The sequence below is a fragment of the Jaculus jaculus genome, chromosome 9, assembly GCF_020740685.1.
Source record: "Jaculus jaculus isolate mJacJac1 chromosome 9, mJacJac1.mat.Y.cur, whole genome shotgun sequence".
Classification (NCBI taxonomy): Eukaryota; Metazoa; Chordata; class Mammalia; order Rodentia; family Dipodidae; genus Jaculus; species Jaculus jaculus.
The window spans coordinates 126,107,832-126,125,268 of record NC_059110.1 but is presented as its reverse complement, the minus strand read 5'-3'; the positions used below and the strand labels follow the sequence as shown (position 1 = coordinate 126,125,268).

The following is a 17,437-nucleotide window of genomic DNA, read 5'->3' as shown; positions in this document are numbered from 1 at the left end:
CAGGGGGAGCCATGGTAATAATTAATATAGCCACCAATGTTTTCCACTGGAGTGGGTTCAAATGAGATAACTTCTAGATTCCCTTCAGGCTTCCATTTAACTTCCTCTCATACAGAGCACTGTCTGTTGAGACCATCAGCTAGTCATGAAAGGAGATTAGCAGGAACTCAATTGCCAATTGGCTTTCAATTCCACTCCACAGAAAGGGAGCTTGTTTTCAGAGGCCCAGGAGCCCTCAGAGGGCTCAGGGCCCTTGAGTCTATGGGATATTGTGTGGAAAGTACTTTCAGAGACACTGCTCAGAAGGCTCTGGGCTGGGCTGGGGAACAAGCTCAGCCAGGAAAGTACTTGACTTACAAACATAAGGAGCTGAGCTGGATCCCCAGAATCCACATTATAACAGCTGGACATGGTGGCACATGCATGTAATCCCAGGACAGGGAAGGAAGAGATAGGTGGATCCTGGGAGTTTTCTGGCTAGTCTCAAAAAGAGGTGGATGGCCTCTGTGAGGAAAACATCTGAGGTTCTCTGGTCCACACACACATGCATGTACACTCTCTCCCACACACATGGAGGGGCTACCTACTTCTGGGGTAGTGCTCATAGATAGACAACATGTCTCCTCCAGACACTGCTTTCCAGTGGACTCCATCAAGCATTTGATACAACTCCACAGAAGCCTACGGGCAGAGGCCAGGGAGCAGTGTGGATGGAGTCATATCTCCATGCTGAGTCATGGAGGCATCTAACTTTTACAGCATGTTAATAAGGTTCCCAGCTGCCACTTGCAACTGTATAGTTTCTTCCTCTGGAGTGGGAGATCATTCCTGCTCTAGAGCTGTGGACAGTCTTTCCAAACTCTAAATATCCCAAACTGTGTACAAGATGCTGTTGTTGCTTTGGTTGGAACTTACATCCTTCAATCCCTTCAATCCCCCACCCCCACTCCTCGTGCTAAAATCTGTCACCCAAGGGCATGGTTTTAGGAAATGGGGCTTTGGGAACCCAGTTCGGTCATGAGGATGGAGCCCTTGAGAACTGGAGACACTGGAGAATTGTTAGCCCTGTTATACCATGTGAGAAGACAACTGTATCTGTAGCCATGAGAAGAACCCTGAGCAGAGCCCAGCCTCACATGCTGACCTCAGCCTTCCAGCTTCCAGAACTGTCAGATAAAGTCCTGTGGTTTGCATGCATTTTGCTGTATTGGCTAAATAGCAGTATCTTATGAAAGGGCCGTTATGATTCAGACGTGAGGTATCACCCAATGAGGCCTGAGTAAAAGGCTTGGTCCCCAACTGGTGGCACTTTTGAGAGAGCATAAGGACACTCACTCATCCACAGATCAGCTCCTAGCTGACTGGGTATTAGGAGATGGGGCCTAGTGGAGGAAGTGAGTCACTGGGGGTGTGCCTTTGAAGGGTAAATTTTATGCCCACATCTTTTCCTATCTTTCACTCATTCCCTAACATTCTCCCTCATTTCCTCTCTTTTCTGTCTTTCTCTCAGTCTCTCCCTCTCCCTTTTTTTCCCCTCTCCTCACTATCTCACCCCACCACTTCTCTCCTTTTCATCTATTTTTCTCTCTCCCTTCTTCTGCCCTCCCTCCCTTTTAAGTCTATCTTCCCGTCTCCGTTCTTTCCTCCCTCCCCTCCTCTCTCCACTACTCACCGCCTGGCCTTTCTTCTCCTCTCTTTGCTTCCTCTCTCCCACTTCCTTCCCTTCTTCTCTTTTCCTCCCTCTCCCCATTCCTCCTCATCTCCCCTCTTTTCTCCTGTCTCTCTCTTCCTCCTTCCATCTCATTTCCCTCCCTCTTTCCTCTCCCCACCCCTCTGATTGCTGGTTGCCAGGAGACCAGCAGCATCTGCCACTGCTCATGTCTGTGTCTATGATATTCTGCCTTGTCTTAGTCCCAAAACATTGGAGCTGACTGAAAACCCCAAAAACCATGAGCCAAGATGAACTTTTACTCTTCTGGGTTGATTTCTCCAAGGCATTGTTTTATAATGGGGAAGAGCGACTGACACATGTCCACAGCTTCACTGGAATCAAGGAAAACTATGAACCATGGGGACGCAATTCATTTGTCCTCATGTGTGCTTCTACACTAACCCAAGTGCCCCATGTGTGGACAAATGCCCACAGGTGTGTCTTCACGCTCCAGAATCTTCTAGAACCAGAATGTTCTAATGAACATACAAGCCTTTTTTCCCCTTCCACATTGCAATACATTTTTTTAAAACAAAATGTCATTCCCTAGGATGTAAAAACTTGAGCCAGCAAAGACAAAAACCTTCAAAAAGAAATCAATTACCCATTTAGTCATTATGAAAAGTCTATCAGAAAAGCCAGAGTCTCTGGGAATGTCAAAGCTGTAACTAAATTTTTAATAAGCCATAGAAGATAGTGTCAAAGAAGAGACATTTCCAAAGACAAGCTAGTGACAGCCTTAAAATGGCTATGACCAAAGAGCCTGATGCAGCTGGGGGCAAGTTGTCCTCTCTCCAGACTCAAGTAGAAACTGGAGCCTGGAGAAAATGGGTTGTGGCGGGATCTTTTGAGACATAGTTTGTAGTTAGACCCTGGGTGGTTTCCTGCATGCTGTGAGCTAGTGTAGCAGCCCTCATGTGAGAATGAGTCACAATTTATACTCACAGCCTGACTGCGCTCCCCACCTTCAAACCTGTGTATCCAGCAGTCCTGTCAGCACCTCCACTTGCATAACTAACAACACCCCAACCTCAGCCTCACAGTATACAACTCAATTTCCATCACCACCTGCAGGCTTCCCCGATGCGCTTATCCAGCACAGCCCACGGAAACCCCATCCTTGCAGCAGACTAGCCAAGAGATCTCAGCTTCTCCCTGGCTCATTTCTTCTCAGGCCCTGTAGCCAATCCTACATCCAACATCCACACTTTCAGAGGAAGCCCAGCACGGGGACCCTAGTCACACCACCCAAGACTCCCAGTGCCTGTCTCAATGCAGCCCTTTAAGCTCAAGTCAGGGGCTGGGGCCGTGGCTTGATGGAGGAAGTGCTTGTCCCACAGCATGAGCACTGGGGTTCAGGTCTCCAGAATCCACGTAAATACCAGGTAGGTGTGGTGGCCTATCTATAATCCCAGCACTCTGGAGGCTGAGTTATGAGATCTCAAGCAAGCTGGTTAGCTAGACTAGGCAAATTAGCAAGCTCTGGGCTCTGTAAGAAATCCTGTCTCAGGAAATAAAGATCAAGGAAGACAGCCAATGTCAACCCATGGCCTCCATGCACCCACAGGCACACAGTGAGTACACAGGGTTTTTAGTTTTTATTTTTGGAAGATTTCATATACATGTGAATAGAACACAAATTAGAATTTTCAATCTTTTAAACTAATGAAAGGTGCTTTTAATGCATAAACAAAAGGGCATCAAGTCTCCCAGAGTATTCCTCTCAGTTTGGCTCATCCAAGTATTCCAACTCAGTTTGGCTGTGTCCAACACTGCTACAGTATGAACGAACAATCAGAAGATGGTGGAATGTCATGTATGTGTGCTTGAAGAGAAAAATGTCAAAATTCTAGAAAGCCCTGGCCAGCCATGTTGTAACATGGGCAACAGATGGGCTCTGGGAGCTCCATAAAGATAGTAAAATAAACCACCTGGGGACACTCCCTGGGGAAGGCGATCTCTCTAGCTCAGTTTCCAGAATGACAAAAGATGGAGAGGAGCGTCTGGGAAGTCAAGATGATGGAGGAAATGCAGGTGCACAAGCGGGGGGCAGAGGGAGGCTTAGCAAACACTTGCAGTGGCTCCCCGTCTCCCATAGGCTCGGTGCCCTAGCACTGGACTGAAGGCTGTGCACATTACCTCCCAGAGCTCTGAGGTCTCCCAGCGAATCAGCTGTCGCCCCATCCCCATTTTGTTGAGGAGAAAACCGAGTTGCAGGGCATTAGGCGGTGTATCAAAGTGAACACAGCTAGAACTCAAGAGTGGGTCCCGGGAAGACCAGGCTCCTCCACTTAGTCGTTCTAGTAATGTTCTCACCATTTGTTATCTTATGCTTACCTGTGGCTTCTCATTTGCTGTGGGCATGGACGAAGGGGTACACATGCTGCAGCGTGCACACGGAGGCCAGAGAACAACCTTGGATGTCAGTCCTGCCCTTCCGCCTCACTTTGAGGCAGGGTCTCTTGTTGTCCACCAGTGTGTTAGCCAGGCTAGCTGGCCTGTGAGCTTCTGGTGGACTCTTCTGTCTCTGCCTACCTTCTACCTGTAGGCACACTGGGACTACAGAGCTTAGCATCACAGGGTCCGGCTTTGTGTGGATTCAGGGCATACGAACTCAGGTACTCATGCTTGTGTGGCAAGAACCTTATCCACTAAGCCATCTTAGCTTACTCAAAGCCTGTGTTATTCTTAAAATAAGACATCAGTAAGTCTTTTCCCCCCAACTAAAATAAATCCAAAGACATCAAACAGATCACTCCACAATGCTTAATTAGGGAATGATTAGTAAGAATGATTGGTTTCTGAAAGAAGCTTTCATAAAGAAAGCAAGTGAATTTAAAAAAAAAATCAATGGTAATCAAGGCTGACTTGAATATTATTTAAAGTACGTGGCAAAACTAAACACAACCTGCTTTTATAAAAGGCACCTTCAACCACAGTGATCATGTAACAGGCCCCAAATTACACCACACGTGATCTGCCACAAGATACGTAAAGGAATTCCAAGGCTGAAATAGCAGACGTTGTTTAAAGTAACTGGAATGCAGGGTTGAACATACAATGAGTTACCCAAAGCACAGGAGGGCGATCTCCATTCTGCTTCCCATGCCACAACTGCCCAGTTCCCCTTTTCCAGCCAGACAACTGTGCCGGCAATGGCTCTGCCTCCGGGCAGCTGGCCAGGGCCAGGCCTCACCTGGGACGTTGTGTACGGTGATGGCCAGGATGAGCATCGCGATTCTTCTCCAGCTACTGCCGCCAGGACGCGGGGCATGCTCCGGTGCAGGCCCCGAGGGAGCAGGCCCCTCCGCCAGGCCGGCGCTCCCCGGCTTCTTCCTCTGGTATGCCTCGCCATTCTCGCTCTTCTCTGTACAGAACGAGAGGGCAGGGGAGAGAGGCCGTGAGGACGTGCGCACGGACGCTTAGGTGTGCAGTAGCCAGAGCGGGTGTCCATACCAGGGGACTCTCTACACTGTCGATTGCCACCGACAGCAGCTTCCTGGTCGCTCGTCCACTCTCGCTCACGTTCAGTCATTCAGCAAACACTCACTGAACAGGCAAATGGGTTACCATTCCTGAAACCCGGGTGTGAAGAAGGGCAAAAAGGGGGGGAGGGGGACTGGAGAGATGGTTCAGTGGTTAGGAACTCTTCCTGGACGAGCATGAGGGCCTGAGAGATGGCTTCAATGCCCCAGACCCGCATAAACGGCTGGGCCTGGCCATGCGCATCTGTCCCTCAGTGCTGCAGGGGAGTGGACACCCGAGAACCGATCAGTAAGAGAATGCAAAGAGGCAGGGTGGGGTGACGGTATGAACACCCGAAGCTCTCCGCTCGAGCCACCACCGGCGAACACAGCCTGCCGCAGGTGGGCGCACGTGGGGCACCACCGGGGCACTTACGCCACTGCCGCGTTGCTCCGTATGCACACCGCACTGCGCACACAAACACCCGCAAAAAGGAAAATGAAAATGTGGCATCCTCGTGAAGTTTGTATGAGACAAGCAACGCCGGGAGAACTGGTTGGGAGCAGATTCGAAACCCAGTGGTCTGGTTTGCTTCCTGGCCCACAAGCGCCAGCTGTGTGACCGTGGTCCACCCCTCTGTGATCCAGTGTCCTGGTTCATGAAAAGCGAGCCACAGTGAGGTCAGATTCAAGGGGCTTATAAGGATGGGGCTGGACAACACATTAAAGTCCTTGGGGACATACTGAGCACTGGGCATAGGGGCTCTTGGTGCTGGCGGGAGGGTCCTCCTCTCCCAGAGCCCTATAGAATTCCACATGTGACCCTTCGGGTCATGCTGAGACTTGCGAGGACCAACTCAGATGGCAAATTCAGTCTGTCAGGTCACACGGTGACTCAGGTGCAGGGGCTGAAGGTGACAGGTCAAATGACATAAGGGCATCTTAGCACTGGATGGAAGGGAGTAGGCGTCCATCAAAAGGCAGAGGTGAGGGGCAATAGTGAAACTTAGTGGTTAAGGCATTTGCCAGCCAAGTCTAAGAATCCATGTTCAACTCCCCAGATCCCACGTAAGCCAGACGCACAAGGTGACGCATGGGAAAGGTCATACATGCACACAAGGAGGCACACGTGTCTGGAGTTCAATTACAGTGTCTGGAGGCCCTACTGCGCCAATTCACTTTCTCTCTCTCTCTTGCTCTCTCTCATAAAAAAGGGCAATCTGTTGGGCTTGCCTCAAAAAAAGGCAGAGATGGGAAATCATGCAACCAGAGACAGATGGACACATGACAGCCCAGGTCCTAAAAGACATTTGGGCTGGCCATAGTAACCAATCCGTGTGTTACATGAGCTAACCTTCCTTAGAAACATTCCCTCTGACTGGCAAGCTTGGTGCCACATGCCTGAAATCCCAGTACTTGGAGCTGACACAGGAAGATCTTGAGTTCAAGGGCAGGCTGGGATACATACCAAGACCAATATTCTCTCTCTCTCTCTCTCTCCACACACACATATATTTCCTTCGGCTCTATATTTGACCATTGCCACTTCTTATGGAGTGTGTGTGTGTGTGTGTGTGTGTGTGTGTGTGTGTGTGTGTGTTGAGGTAGGGTCTCTTGCATCCCAGGCTGGCCTCCTTATGTCGTTGAAGATGACCTTGAACTTCTCATCTTCCTCCTCCACCATTCTAGTGCTAGGACTGCAGACAGGTTCCACCACACCTAATTTATGTGGTGCTAGGAATTGAACCAAGGGCCTCAGGGGCGCCAGACTCTACCAACTGAGCCACATCCTTGGCTGGTGCGGTTTCTTAGGCTGTCACCTTAGTGGTGTTTCTTAGACACTGGGCTTAAATTCCCCGAGAACCCAGGTCATTTGTTTAGTCCTAGCAGAGACAAAGTGCCCGGCTCCGAGACGCAGAGGGCAAGAACGGCGAAGCGTCCCGAGTCTAGTTCAGAGCATGCACCAATGAAGTGGGGAGCTTCCTAACAGAGGCAGGTCTTCAGAGACCTTAACCATCAGCATGAAGCAGGGGCTTGGCTGAGAGGAAGCTTAGTAAGAGCCTGGTGGGTGAACCCGTGATGTCACAGACAGACCCAGTCATATTTTCAGGCTTTCACAATGAGAGTATAATCACACATTCCACTTTGGGTTGCCTTCCCGGGGGAATGATAATAGCTATTATCATCAATGCTATTGTTATATTGTGATATTGACAATGGAATCCAGAGACCCCCTCCAAGGCTGGCCGGCTTCTGCCACTGAGCTACACCTGCCCTCCTTGGGGAAGTCACCTCTCTCTGAAAGGTGTCCAGGTTTAGAGCATTCACTCTGCCTCTGACTGTGTGAGACCGTAGAAGGCTCACGCTCCAGTAGGCTAGGGACAGCATGACAGCCCTGCCCTTGATCAGGGTGACAAAGCCCCACAGTATTCCTCCTCCCCTTCTCCATTCAAGGGACTCCCACAAGTGGGAACAAGTGGGGCAGTCTCGCTGAGAAGATGAAAGTAGGATGGGAACCTTTGTCAAATCTGATTTAATAAGCCCGGGGCAGCCCGGAGGGCACCCTGACCCCCAGACTGTGTGCATGTTTGGACCGAGGACATGCCTGCTCTGTCACAGGAGGCAAGGGCAGTGTGCCTTGGCCTCTGGGATGCTGCCCTTTAAGAAGGGGGGTCCCAGGAAGTGTGTCACGTCTGGGATTCCCATTCAGGGAAGCAGCCCAAGTGATAACACTGCTGTGCATTTCTGGAGCCTGAAAGGAAGAGCTTCCTTCTTTTGAAAATCATTTTGATTTTGCTCACGTGAATCAAATAAATACAGTTAGAGGAAGGAGCTGAAGAGGGCTGCAGATGTGGCCCTGCTGGTAGCTGGTAGCTGGTGCTGGCCTAGCATGTACAAGGCCCCGGTGTGGTCCCCCGCCACTGCATAAGCTGGGCTTGATGGTGCACAGCTAGAATCCCCGTACCAGGGAGGCAGAGTCACAAGAAACAGAAGTTGAAGATCATCAGGGGCTACATGAGACACAGCCAGTGCGGAGCTCATAGTGGTTTGACTGTGAAATGCCCCCCCCCCCCCCAGCCTTGGTGCGTGTCTCAGTCCCCAGCTGGTGGGGCCTTCAGGAGGTGGAGCCTGGCTGTAGGACGTTGGTCACTGGAGGCCTGTCTGCAAGGTATATTAGTCCAGCCTGACTGAGTGTTCATGAACTCACTCTTGCTGCTGATGTATGAATACATGAGCCGGGTGCCTGACCTGCCATACTTTCTCCACCATAATGAAACTTCCCCAGGAACTTCCAAGCCTAACATAAGCCCTTCTTCCCATAAACAACTTCTGGTCAGGTGTTTTGTCCCAGTAACAAGACTGTAAGTGTTACAAACCAATCTGAGATATTCAACACACACACATATACACACATTCACACACACACACACACACACACACACACACACACACACACACACACAGAATGTATAATATTGAAACAAATGGTGGAGCATGTGTGAGGGTCAATCCCTAACAGGGGAAGGAAAGAGAGGTCTTTATCTGAGAATGCACAAGGTTAGCAGCCTGACTCAAAGCTGGCCTCTCCCTGGGACAACAACTTCTCCCAGGCAAGCCCAGTGAAGGAGCAGAGAGAGATGAAGGCTAATGCACAGCTTGCTTTCTCCTTTTTATTCAGCCTAGGGCTCCAGCCCTTGGAAAGGTTAGGCCCACATTTAGGCTGGATCTGTCTGCTTCAGTAAAGGTAATCTAGAAAATCCTTCAACAAACAAGTCCAGAAATTTGTGTTCATGGTGACTCTAATTCCACTGAGTTGACAACTGAGATGGACCATATTATTATCTAACAAACACAGACACTTGCATCGATTTTACCCAACCACCAGCCACCGATGCCCAGGGCCAGTGCTGGGGGGTGCTGGGGGGCAACATCAGTACCAAACCGTGCCCAAAGGGAGCAAAGAACAGAATGAAGGGTTACTAACCATAACGCAGAGAAACAAGCCTGGCCTCAGTTCCCACAGTATGTAAAATTACTTACATGCTCCTCTTGGAAGCAAAATGAGGGGGGATTCCCAGTGCCTGAAACAACTGGGAATGTTAAACAGGCCACTGCTGGGTAACAGCCACAAATGGCTACTCAATGGGGAAACCCAGTCTAGAGGAATCAAAGCCGGGCCCAGCGTGTCCAAAGAAATTGATGTCCCAGTCTGCTTCAGTGACAGGTGATAGACAGGTGAGGATGTGGGCAAAGGATGATCCAGGAGAGGGAGCACCTGCCAGGCACACTGTGACGTGGGCTGGTGGCAGACAGCAGCAACCAGAACTGCGAAAGACTGCCCGAGATGGGCAAGGCGAGGGCACGTTCAAAGTTGGCCGTGACACGGGGACACAGGAAGGACCTGTAGGGAGGGGTGGTCAAGGTCACAACGGAAAAAGAAACAGAATCGCTGAGGCTGGCTGATGGCAACGCTGAGGCTTATCCCCAGCCCCCTCTCCGTCCTGACGGGGTAACGCTGGGGGCTTATCCCCAGCCCCCTCTCTGTCCTTACGGGGTGACGCTGGGGGCTTATCCCCAGCCCCCTCTCTGTCCTTACGGGGTGACGCTGGGGGCTTATCCCCAGCCCCCTCTCCGTCCTTACGGGGTGACGCTGGGGGCTTATCCAAACCCACTCTCCATCCTCATGGGGTGACATTGAGAGCTTATCCCCAGCCCACTCTCCATCTTTAAGAGGCAGTTTAGAGTTAACAGTGTTCCCCAAAGTAAACTATGTGAGAAACGTTATTCATTCTTTCCCTAAAAGAGCCCTCCAACTTGCCAACCTCCATCTTGCCATTGGCCAAAAATGTTAGAAGATAATTCCGTCTCCCAGAAATGATTACTTATTTCTGAGACGCAATTGCCATCTCTTTTTTATTTTATTTTGACTTTTTTGAGGTAGGGTCTCACTGTAGCCCAGGCTGACCTGGAATTCACTCTGTATTCTCAGGGTGGCCTCAAACTCATGGTGATCCTCTTAACTCTGCCTCCTGAGTGGTGGAATTAAAGGCATGCACCATCATGCCCGGCTACTTTTTTTTATTTTCATTTATTTATTTATTAGACAGAGGTAGAGAGAGAGAATGAATGAATGGGCATGCCAGGGCCTCTAACTACTGCTAATGAACTCCAAATGTGTGCGCCCCTTGTGCATCTGGCTAATGTTGGTCCTGGGGAATTGAACTTGGGTCCTTTGGCTTTGTAGGAAAACACCTTAACCGCTTAGCCATCTCTCTAGCCCACACAATAACCATCTTAAATGGAAAACCAGGCAAAGTGTTCAGAAACCTTGTATGGGGGTTGGACTGGTGAATTCCCCTAAAGGGTCTTGATCAGAGTTACCAGGACGATTTTCCCTACTCAGGACCCCTCCCATTTGGGAGTTTTGTTTTTATATTTATTTTTTGCTGTACTTTCCTTAACTAAGTTGTTCTTCCCATCTCTGGGGACCCTTCCCGTCATACAGGAGCTCTGCATTCTTTTCTCTCTTAACTCTGTCATAAAATCTGTCTAAACCAACTCTCTATGGTGTGTGGATCTCACGGAATTCATAAGACAAGAACCCGGAGGCTGCTGGCAGTAGCTTTGTGTGACTGTGAACATTCAGCACCCTGCTTCCGAATCATAGCCTGACCAAGAGCCAAACAAGGCTCTGCCGCTCTCAGACATCCCCAAATTCCTGTATCACTTACAGAAGCTCTTCACGTAAAGATAGTCTCCTTGGACAAGGGACTAGAGTGAAGACAGAGTTACAATAACTCGTCCCAGGTGATGCCAGTCCACGGATTCAAGGGTCAGCCCAGGCCCTTCCCCTCTAGGGACACTCTCCACCAATGCCTCATGGTTACCTGGGGGTGGGCAGGGTAGAGTGGGGAACAGGGGTTGAACTTCTGGTTTCCCCCTCACAAAATGCTTACCTAAATGAGAGTGGTCAGGGAAGGGGATCTGGTGGGCTCTGGCTGTGTGACCCCTAAGAAGGAAGAGAATGGATAGGAATCTGGTATCTATCCTCACTCTTTGAGAAAAACTTGAGCATGTTCATGAAAATGGAGCAATGGAGTGTCTTAAACCAACTATTTCTAACTGGAAGGCAGCTTAAAGTAGAAATTAATTATCAACACTTAGCCAGAACACAGGGTTATCATTCTTCCAAGAAGGTAAAGAGAAAAGATTTTGCGCTCAGAACCACCTTTGCAGGGTTGGGAGATGACTCAGCAGGCGAGAACATTTTCTGCTGAGCAAGCATGAGGGCCCGACAGAACCTGATTCTCCCTGAGTTTGGTTTTCCGGCACCCAGGTAACCAGCTGGGGGTAGCCACGCACACCTGTAACCCCAGTTCTGTGGGGAGTGGAGGTAGCAGAACCGCTGAGGTTCACTGATCAGCCCTTCTGACTGAAATGGAAGCGCCAGGTTCTGTGAGAGACTCCGTCTTCAGGAAACGTGCATGAGTGACATGAAAGAGAAAATACCCAGTGTTCTCCTATGACATCTACACAGGGCACATACATGTGAACACACACGTGTGTATACTGAGAGGGAGTACAGTTAGGTGACTGGACCCTTGAAGGTAAAAAAAAAAAAAAATACGCAGCAAACTCTGCACTTGCTAGAAATAAAAGATGGTCTGACTTCTTGCCTAGTTTCCTAGACCTGTTTTTCCACAAACAACCAGGACCCCTCCTGGGAGGGAGGTCTTTCATGGGATTTAAACATTATGGTTGGTCAAGCTCAGGCCCCCGAGTTTGGTGTCAGGGTTGACCTCTTCCTGAGACAACCCCTAGCCCTGACCAACCAGCTGGCCCTCTGGTTCACTTGAGCCAGAAGACAGCCCACCACTGTAAGGTTTAATATTTATACACACACACAGAGAGAGAGAGAGAGAGAGAGAGAGAGAGAGAGAGAGAGAGAGAGAGAGAGAGAGAGAGAGAGAGAAAGCAAGGGGGGACAGGCTCTCTGACCACTTGGGAACTTCCAGCTGTGGGTGAGTCTTTCCCTCAGCAGGGCCTGGGCTGGATGGGGCCAGGCCCAGCTGGGAGAGCCCCCTACGCCTTACTCTCCACATGGGCTCCTTCATCCCCTCCAGCTCCCCACATGGAGGGAGCTCCTTGAACTTTCTTTTCTCTCTTTTCTTTCCATGGTTTCCCCAGGCCCTCCGCATGGAATCTCTAACCACATGGGTGCCTTTCCTTAACTCTGTACTTCCATCAATAAAAATAATAGTTTAATAAGTATTCTTCTCATTCTTTTTCATTCAATTCTTCGATTAAACTTAAAAAGAAACCTAGGGTTTGGGGTTCAAGGACTTTCCTAGACCGTAGGCACCCCATTGCAATACCACACATGTAACCACATATAATATACACACACACACACACACACACACACACACACACACACACACACACGAAAAGAAGTCAGCCACTGCTAAAAACTTAAATTTGGAAGGAGGCCTCTAAGAACCCACAGAGAAGAGACCACTGTGAGGGTTGGCCGGCATCCTCCTCATGCTGTTTTTCCACTGCTACACTTGTAAGCAATGCCCACTGTGGGGCAGAGGACTTCCAGATGCCTCACCAGGCAACCCGTATCAGGTGCCCCTGCCTCCTTATTTGTCTCCTCCCCTTACAAGGGGTAGGATTATGGTCCCTTCACAGCACCAGATGACACCCAAGACGTGCAGCCCGGGGCCACGAGCAAACCCTCCAGCAGCGTGAGTCGCAGCTGCCCCCAAACGTGACCAGCTCTGCAGTCCTCAGAGGCTCTGAACCATCCCTATCCGCGATCACTGCTGAGAGCCCACGAAAGCCCCAACCCACCCCGCAGCCAAACACACACAGATGGTCTGGAAACATGTCTGAGTCTGTGTGGATTCAAGAGACGTCTAGGGAGGTAGATGCCGAGTGAAGCTCCCCTTACGTACCCCACGGGACTGGCTGCTCCAGGAGCATATTGTCTGTGGTTAAATCCAGTGGGGCCACTGATGGAATCTCGGGCCTCCGATGAATACAGCAACGCTAATTAACAGATCATCAGCCACAGGAGAGCGCAAGTATCAGTGGAGATGATTCGGTTGGAATAGCACAAGTGGGAAAATTCTCATCTACTGAGCGCACGTTCCCAGAGTCGTCAGAGGTGGAGATGGTCCCTGGCAGCCCTAACAAGTGAGGCTCAGCCACCGTCCTCAACAGGCCAAGGAAACAGACGAGCGGAGAAAGGAAATTTATTCAATGCAGCCACACTGGTTAAAAAAACGAATAAAAGGCTGGAGGGATGGCTTAGAGGTTAAGGTGTTTGCCTGCAAAGCCAAAGGAGCCAGGTTTGACTCCCTAGGACCCATGTTAGCCAGATGCACAAGGGGGTGCATACATCTGGAGTTTGTTTGCAGTGGCTGGAGGCCCTAATGGGCTCATTCTCTCTCTCTGCCTCTCTCCCTTACTCTCTCTCTCTCTCTCTCTCCTTTCTCTCCTTCTCCCTCTTTCTCTGTCAAATAAATAAAATGAAAATAAAATATTTAAAAACAGCAAATAGGTCCAGGGACGACGCCCCCCCCCACATACCCCAAGTCCATCTTCATGGCCCTGACATGAGCTCTAGCTTTAGGGGGTGAGAATTCTGCACAGCTAAGCAGTCCTCCTCAAATGTGGTTCTGCCCATCACTGCCTGGGCTCCACTTGGTCCTAGAAGGCAAGGCGGTCTCGTAAGTTGTCAGAACTGAGTGCAGTCTCTTCCTGGCTGACAAATTCCTCCTCTGATTGGGAATGGCTTCCTCTTGGCTCTTCCCCAGCAGGAGGCTCCTGGGGAAATTCCAAGTTCTTGGGGTGCATTGTTGCAATAGCCCAACAGCCAAAGGAAGGGGCACAGTGTCATTAGAAAATCTTCATTCCTGACGGAACGTTTACACTGGGCGTTGTGGTTTGAAGGTGAAAGGTCCCCTCACAGGCCCATGTGTTTGCACACTTGGACTCCAGCTGGTGGTGCTCTTTGGGAAGGCTGTGGAACCTCTAGGAGTTGGAGCCTTGCTGGAGGAAGTGGGCCACTGGGGGGTGGACCTTGAGAGCTTTTAGCCTGGCATCACTTCCTGTTTGCTTCCTTTTCATGACTTTGGATGTAATGTGACCAACCAGCTGCCTGCTGCTGGTGCCATGCCTTCTGGGTCATGATGGACTGTCTCCCTTTGAAAGTGTAACGTGAAATAAGTCCTTTTCTTAAACTGATTTTTGTCACGCATTTTGGTCCAGCACTGAGAACGTAACTAATACGCAGGAAAAGACTTTCCTTCTAAACCCGTGTTATAAAATACACATTGACGAGTAGCCAGCAGCATGGTCACTGTGTACTGTGCACATACAAGCAACATCTAGAGGCCTACGTGAAGTAGGGAAGAAGGGCTGGGAGATGGCTCAGGGGGTAGCAGTGATTGCTGTGCAAGCATAAGGTCCCAACACAGCCAAAGTTTGATCCCTAGTACCCATATAAAAACCCAAACGTGGCCTGAAGAGATGTCTTAGTGGTAAAGCACTTGCCTGCAAAGCCTAAGGACCTATGTTCGACTCCCCAGATCCCATGTAAGCCAGACGCACAAGGTGACACACATATCTGGAGTTCAGTGCAGTAGCTGGAGGTCCTGGCATGCCAATTCTCTTTCACTCTATATATGTGCCCATAAACACTAGTACCCCATCCCTGTGAGGGGAGGGGGCACAGAAAGGAGAAATGCTGGGGATTTCTGACAGACAACTCTTCCAGCTGCAGAGAGATTCTGTCTCAAGGAAACAAGCAAGAGGGTGACAAGGAAGGCCACCTGAAGTTCTCCTCTGGCCTCTGCACACATGTACAAACACTTCACACACACACACACACACACACACACACACTAAAAGTTACGGAAGAAGGGCAAGAGAGATGGCTTTGCAGTTAAGGCGCTTGCTTGTGAAACCTAAGGACCTATGTTAGACTCTCCAAGTCCCACAAGCCAGATGCAAGATGATGCAAGTGCGTAAGGCTGAACGTGGGCACTGGGTGGCGCATGTCTGAAGTTCTATCACAGTGACTGAAGGCCCTGGTGTGCCAATTCTCTCTCACACACTCTAGCTCTCTTGAATAAGAAAAAAAAAAAAAAGGCTGGTCTGCTGGGCTTGCCTCAAACAAAAAAAAAAAGAAAAGAAAAGAAAGTATAGAAGAAGAGGATCTACTTACTCTTCTCCTTGTTTCAGAGGATCAACATAATTTGGAGGAGGAGGAGGGAGGTCATTTATGAACATGAGTTGTAATAATGCTTTCTAGGAATTTGGTTCTGGGTGATTTGTCATCCATAGGATCACGTGACTTCTCCTGTGTACCTGCCACTTCATCTGACTGTGAAATACATGATGGTAAGCAGTTAGCTCCTGCAGACATGAAGGTCCACAGAGGTCTTCTTAGCAAAAAGAAGAGACCCAAGACAGAGCCAGGGCAGTTCTGCTGACCCTGCCGGGAGATCCCTCAGCTCAGGGGCATTCAAAACGAAAGTTCATGGCTGTCTCTGAACCTAGCCCCAGCACTCCTGCCTTTTCCATTCTAGATTTTTGTTTATGTATTTATTTATTTATTTATTTATTTTAGAGAGAAAGAAGGAGAGAAAACAGGCATGCCAGGGCCTCCAGCCACTGCAAACGAACTCCAGATGCATGCGCCCCCTTGTGCATCTGCCTTACGTGGTTCCTGGGGAATTAAACCAAGGTTCTTTGGCTTTGCAGGCAAACACCTTAACCACTAAGCCATCTCCCAAACCCAACCTTTTCCATTCTATAAGGCTGTAAAAATAGAATTAAAACATGTTCCCAAAAGGGAGAGGCCTCCATATCCCTAGCATGATTGCTTTGATTCAACCTGAATTTCACACATTACTGCCGTGGGGTTGTCATGCACTGTGTACTGTGCTGAGAACTGATGAAGGGGCCGTGGTGTCAGCTGTGGGACCAAATCTCTGTTGGGACTATCCATAAAACCTCACTCAAGCCAATGCTGCCTCTGTGTATCAGTTTTCTTGATGTAAAATGGGCTTATTTCGCCATACCCACTGAGTGAGGTGGTTCTGAGAACTAAGTATATGGAGACACTTGCACAGTACCTCGCTCATGAAAAGCACACCTCACGTACCAGGTTCATATGCTGCTGATGCGCTGAAACCTATGGAAATACTTTCTAGATGTCACAGCCTCTGGGACTCATTCTTTTTAATGCAAGAGTGAGAGAGCGAGAGAGAATTGGCGTGCCAAGAACTTCAGCCACTGCAGCTGAACTCCAGAAGTGTATGCCCCTTGTGCTCATGTGTGATCTAGTGTGTTTACGTCACCTTGTGCACCTGGCTTATGTGGAATCTGAAGAGCTGAACATGGGTCCTCAGAGTTCACAGGCAAGCACTTTAATTGCCAAACCATCAGCCCATGACTCTCATTTTTAATGATCCTAGAGCTTTCTGCTTATTTTCCAAGCCATTTCAGTTTAATATTTATTTTTATTTATTTATTTATTTGAGAGAGACAGATGCAGAGAGTATGGGTGTGCCAGTAACTTTACATGCATGAGCTACTTTGTGTATCTGGCTTTATGTGGGTACTGAGGAATTGAACCCAAGCTATCAGGCTTTACAAGCAAGCACCTTTAATCACTGAGCCATCTCTCCAGCCCAAACCATTTCATTTTTAGTTCAAGCCCTTAAACCTTTTCTTTTCTGGGTGCTAAATATTCAGGGACCATTTCCTGCCACATGGGGGCACACTTTTTCTGTTCCCTTTCACATAGCATGGGAACCCACCTGGGAAAGGACCCCTCTCCAGAATATTATGTGCTAGGTCGGTATGCCATGGTTTCATGAACCGTACACATCACTGGTACTGCAAAGGGGCTAGCCTGCACTGGGAAACGTAGCTTAGCACAAAGAGAAGGGCTTTCATTACAAACAGGAAAAACAAGATACCCATGTCTCCCTTGTGCTTGGTTATAACTAACTGCAGGCCAGCGACTGGTTCCCTAAAACTGGACCTCAGTGGAGTCCTACCCCATGTGCCTCTTTCACATATGAAGGCAAGAACATGCATTTAAAAATAAGTAAGGAGGGCTGGAGAGATGACTTAGTGGTTAAGCGCTTGCCTGTGAAGCCTAAGGACCCCGGTTCAAGGCTCAGTTCCCACGTTAGCCAGATGCACAAGGGGGCACACATGTCTGGAGTTCGTTTGCAGA

General features: G+C 49.3%; 1 protein-coding gene across 2 annotated transcripts in view; it reads right to left on the bottom strand.

The window, feature by feature from the left end:
* Nucleotides 1–17,437, bottom strand: part of Slc39a11 (solute carrier family 39 member 11) — a 408,615-nt gene that overhangs the window by 159,697 nt on the left and 231,481 nt on the right. For both annotated transcript variants that reach the window (XM_045159412.1, XM_004655147.2), the window contains exon 6: nucleotides 4,908–5,078. In XM_045159412.1, coding sequence (XP_045015347.1) covers nucleotides 4,908–5,078 — 171 coding nt within the window. The remainder of the gene's footprint in view (nucleotides 1–4,907; nucleotides 5,079–17,437) is intronic.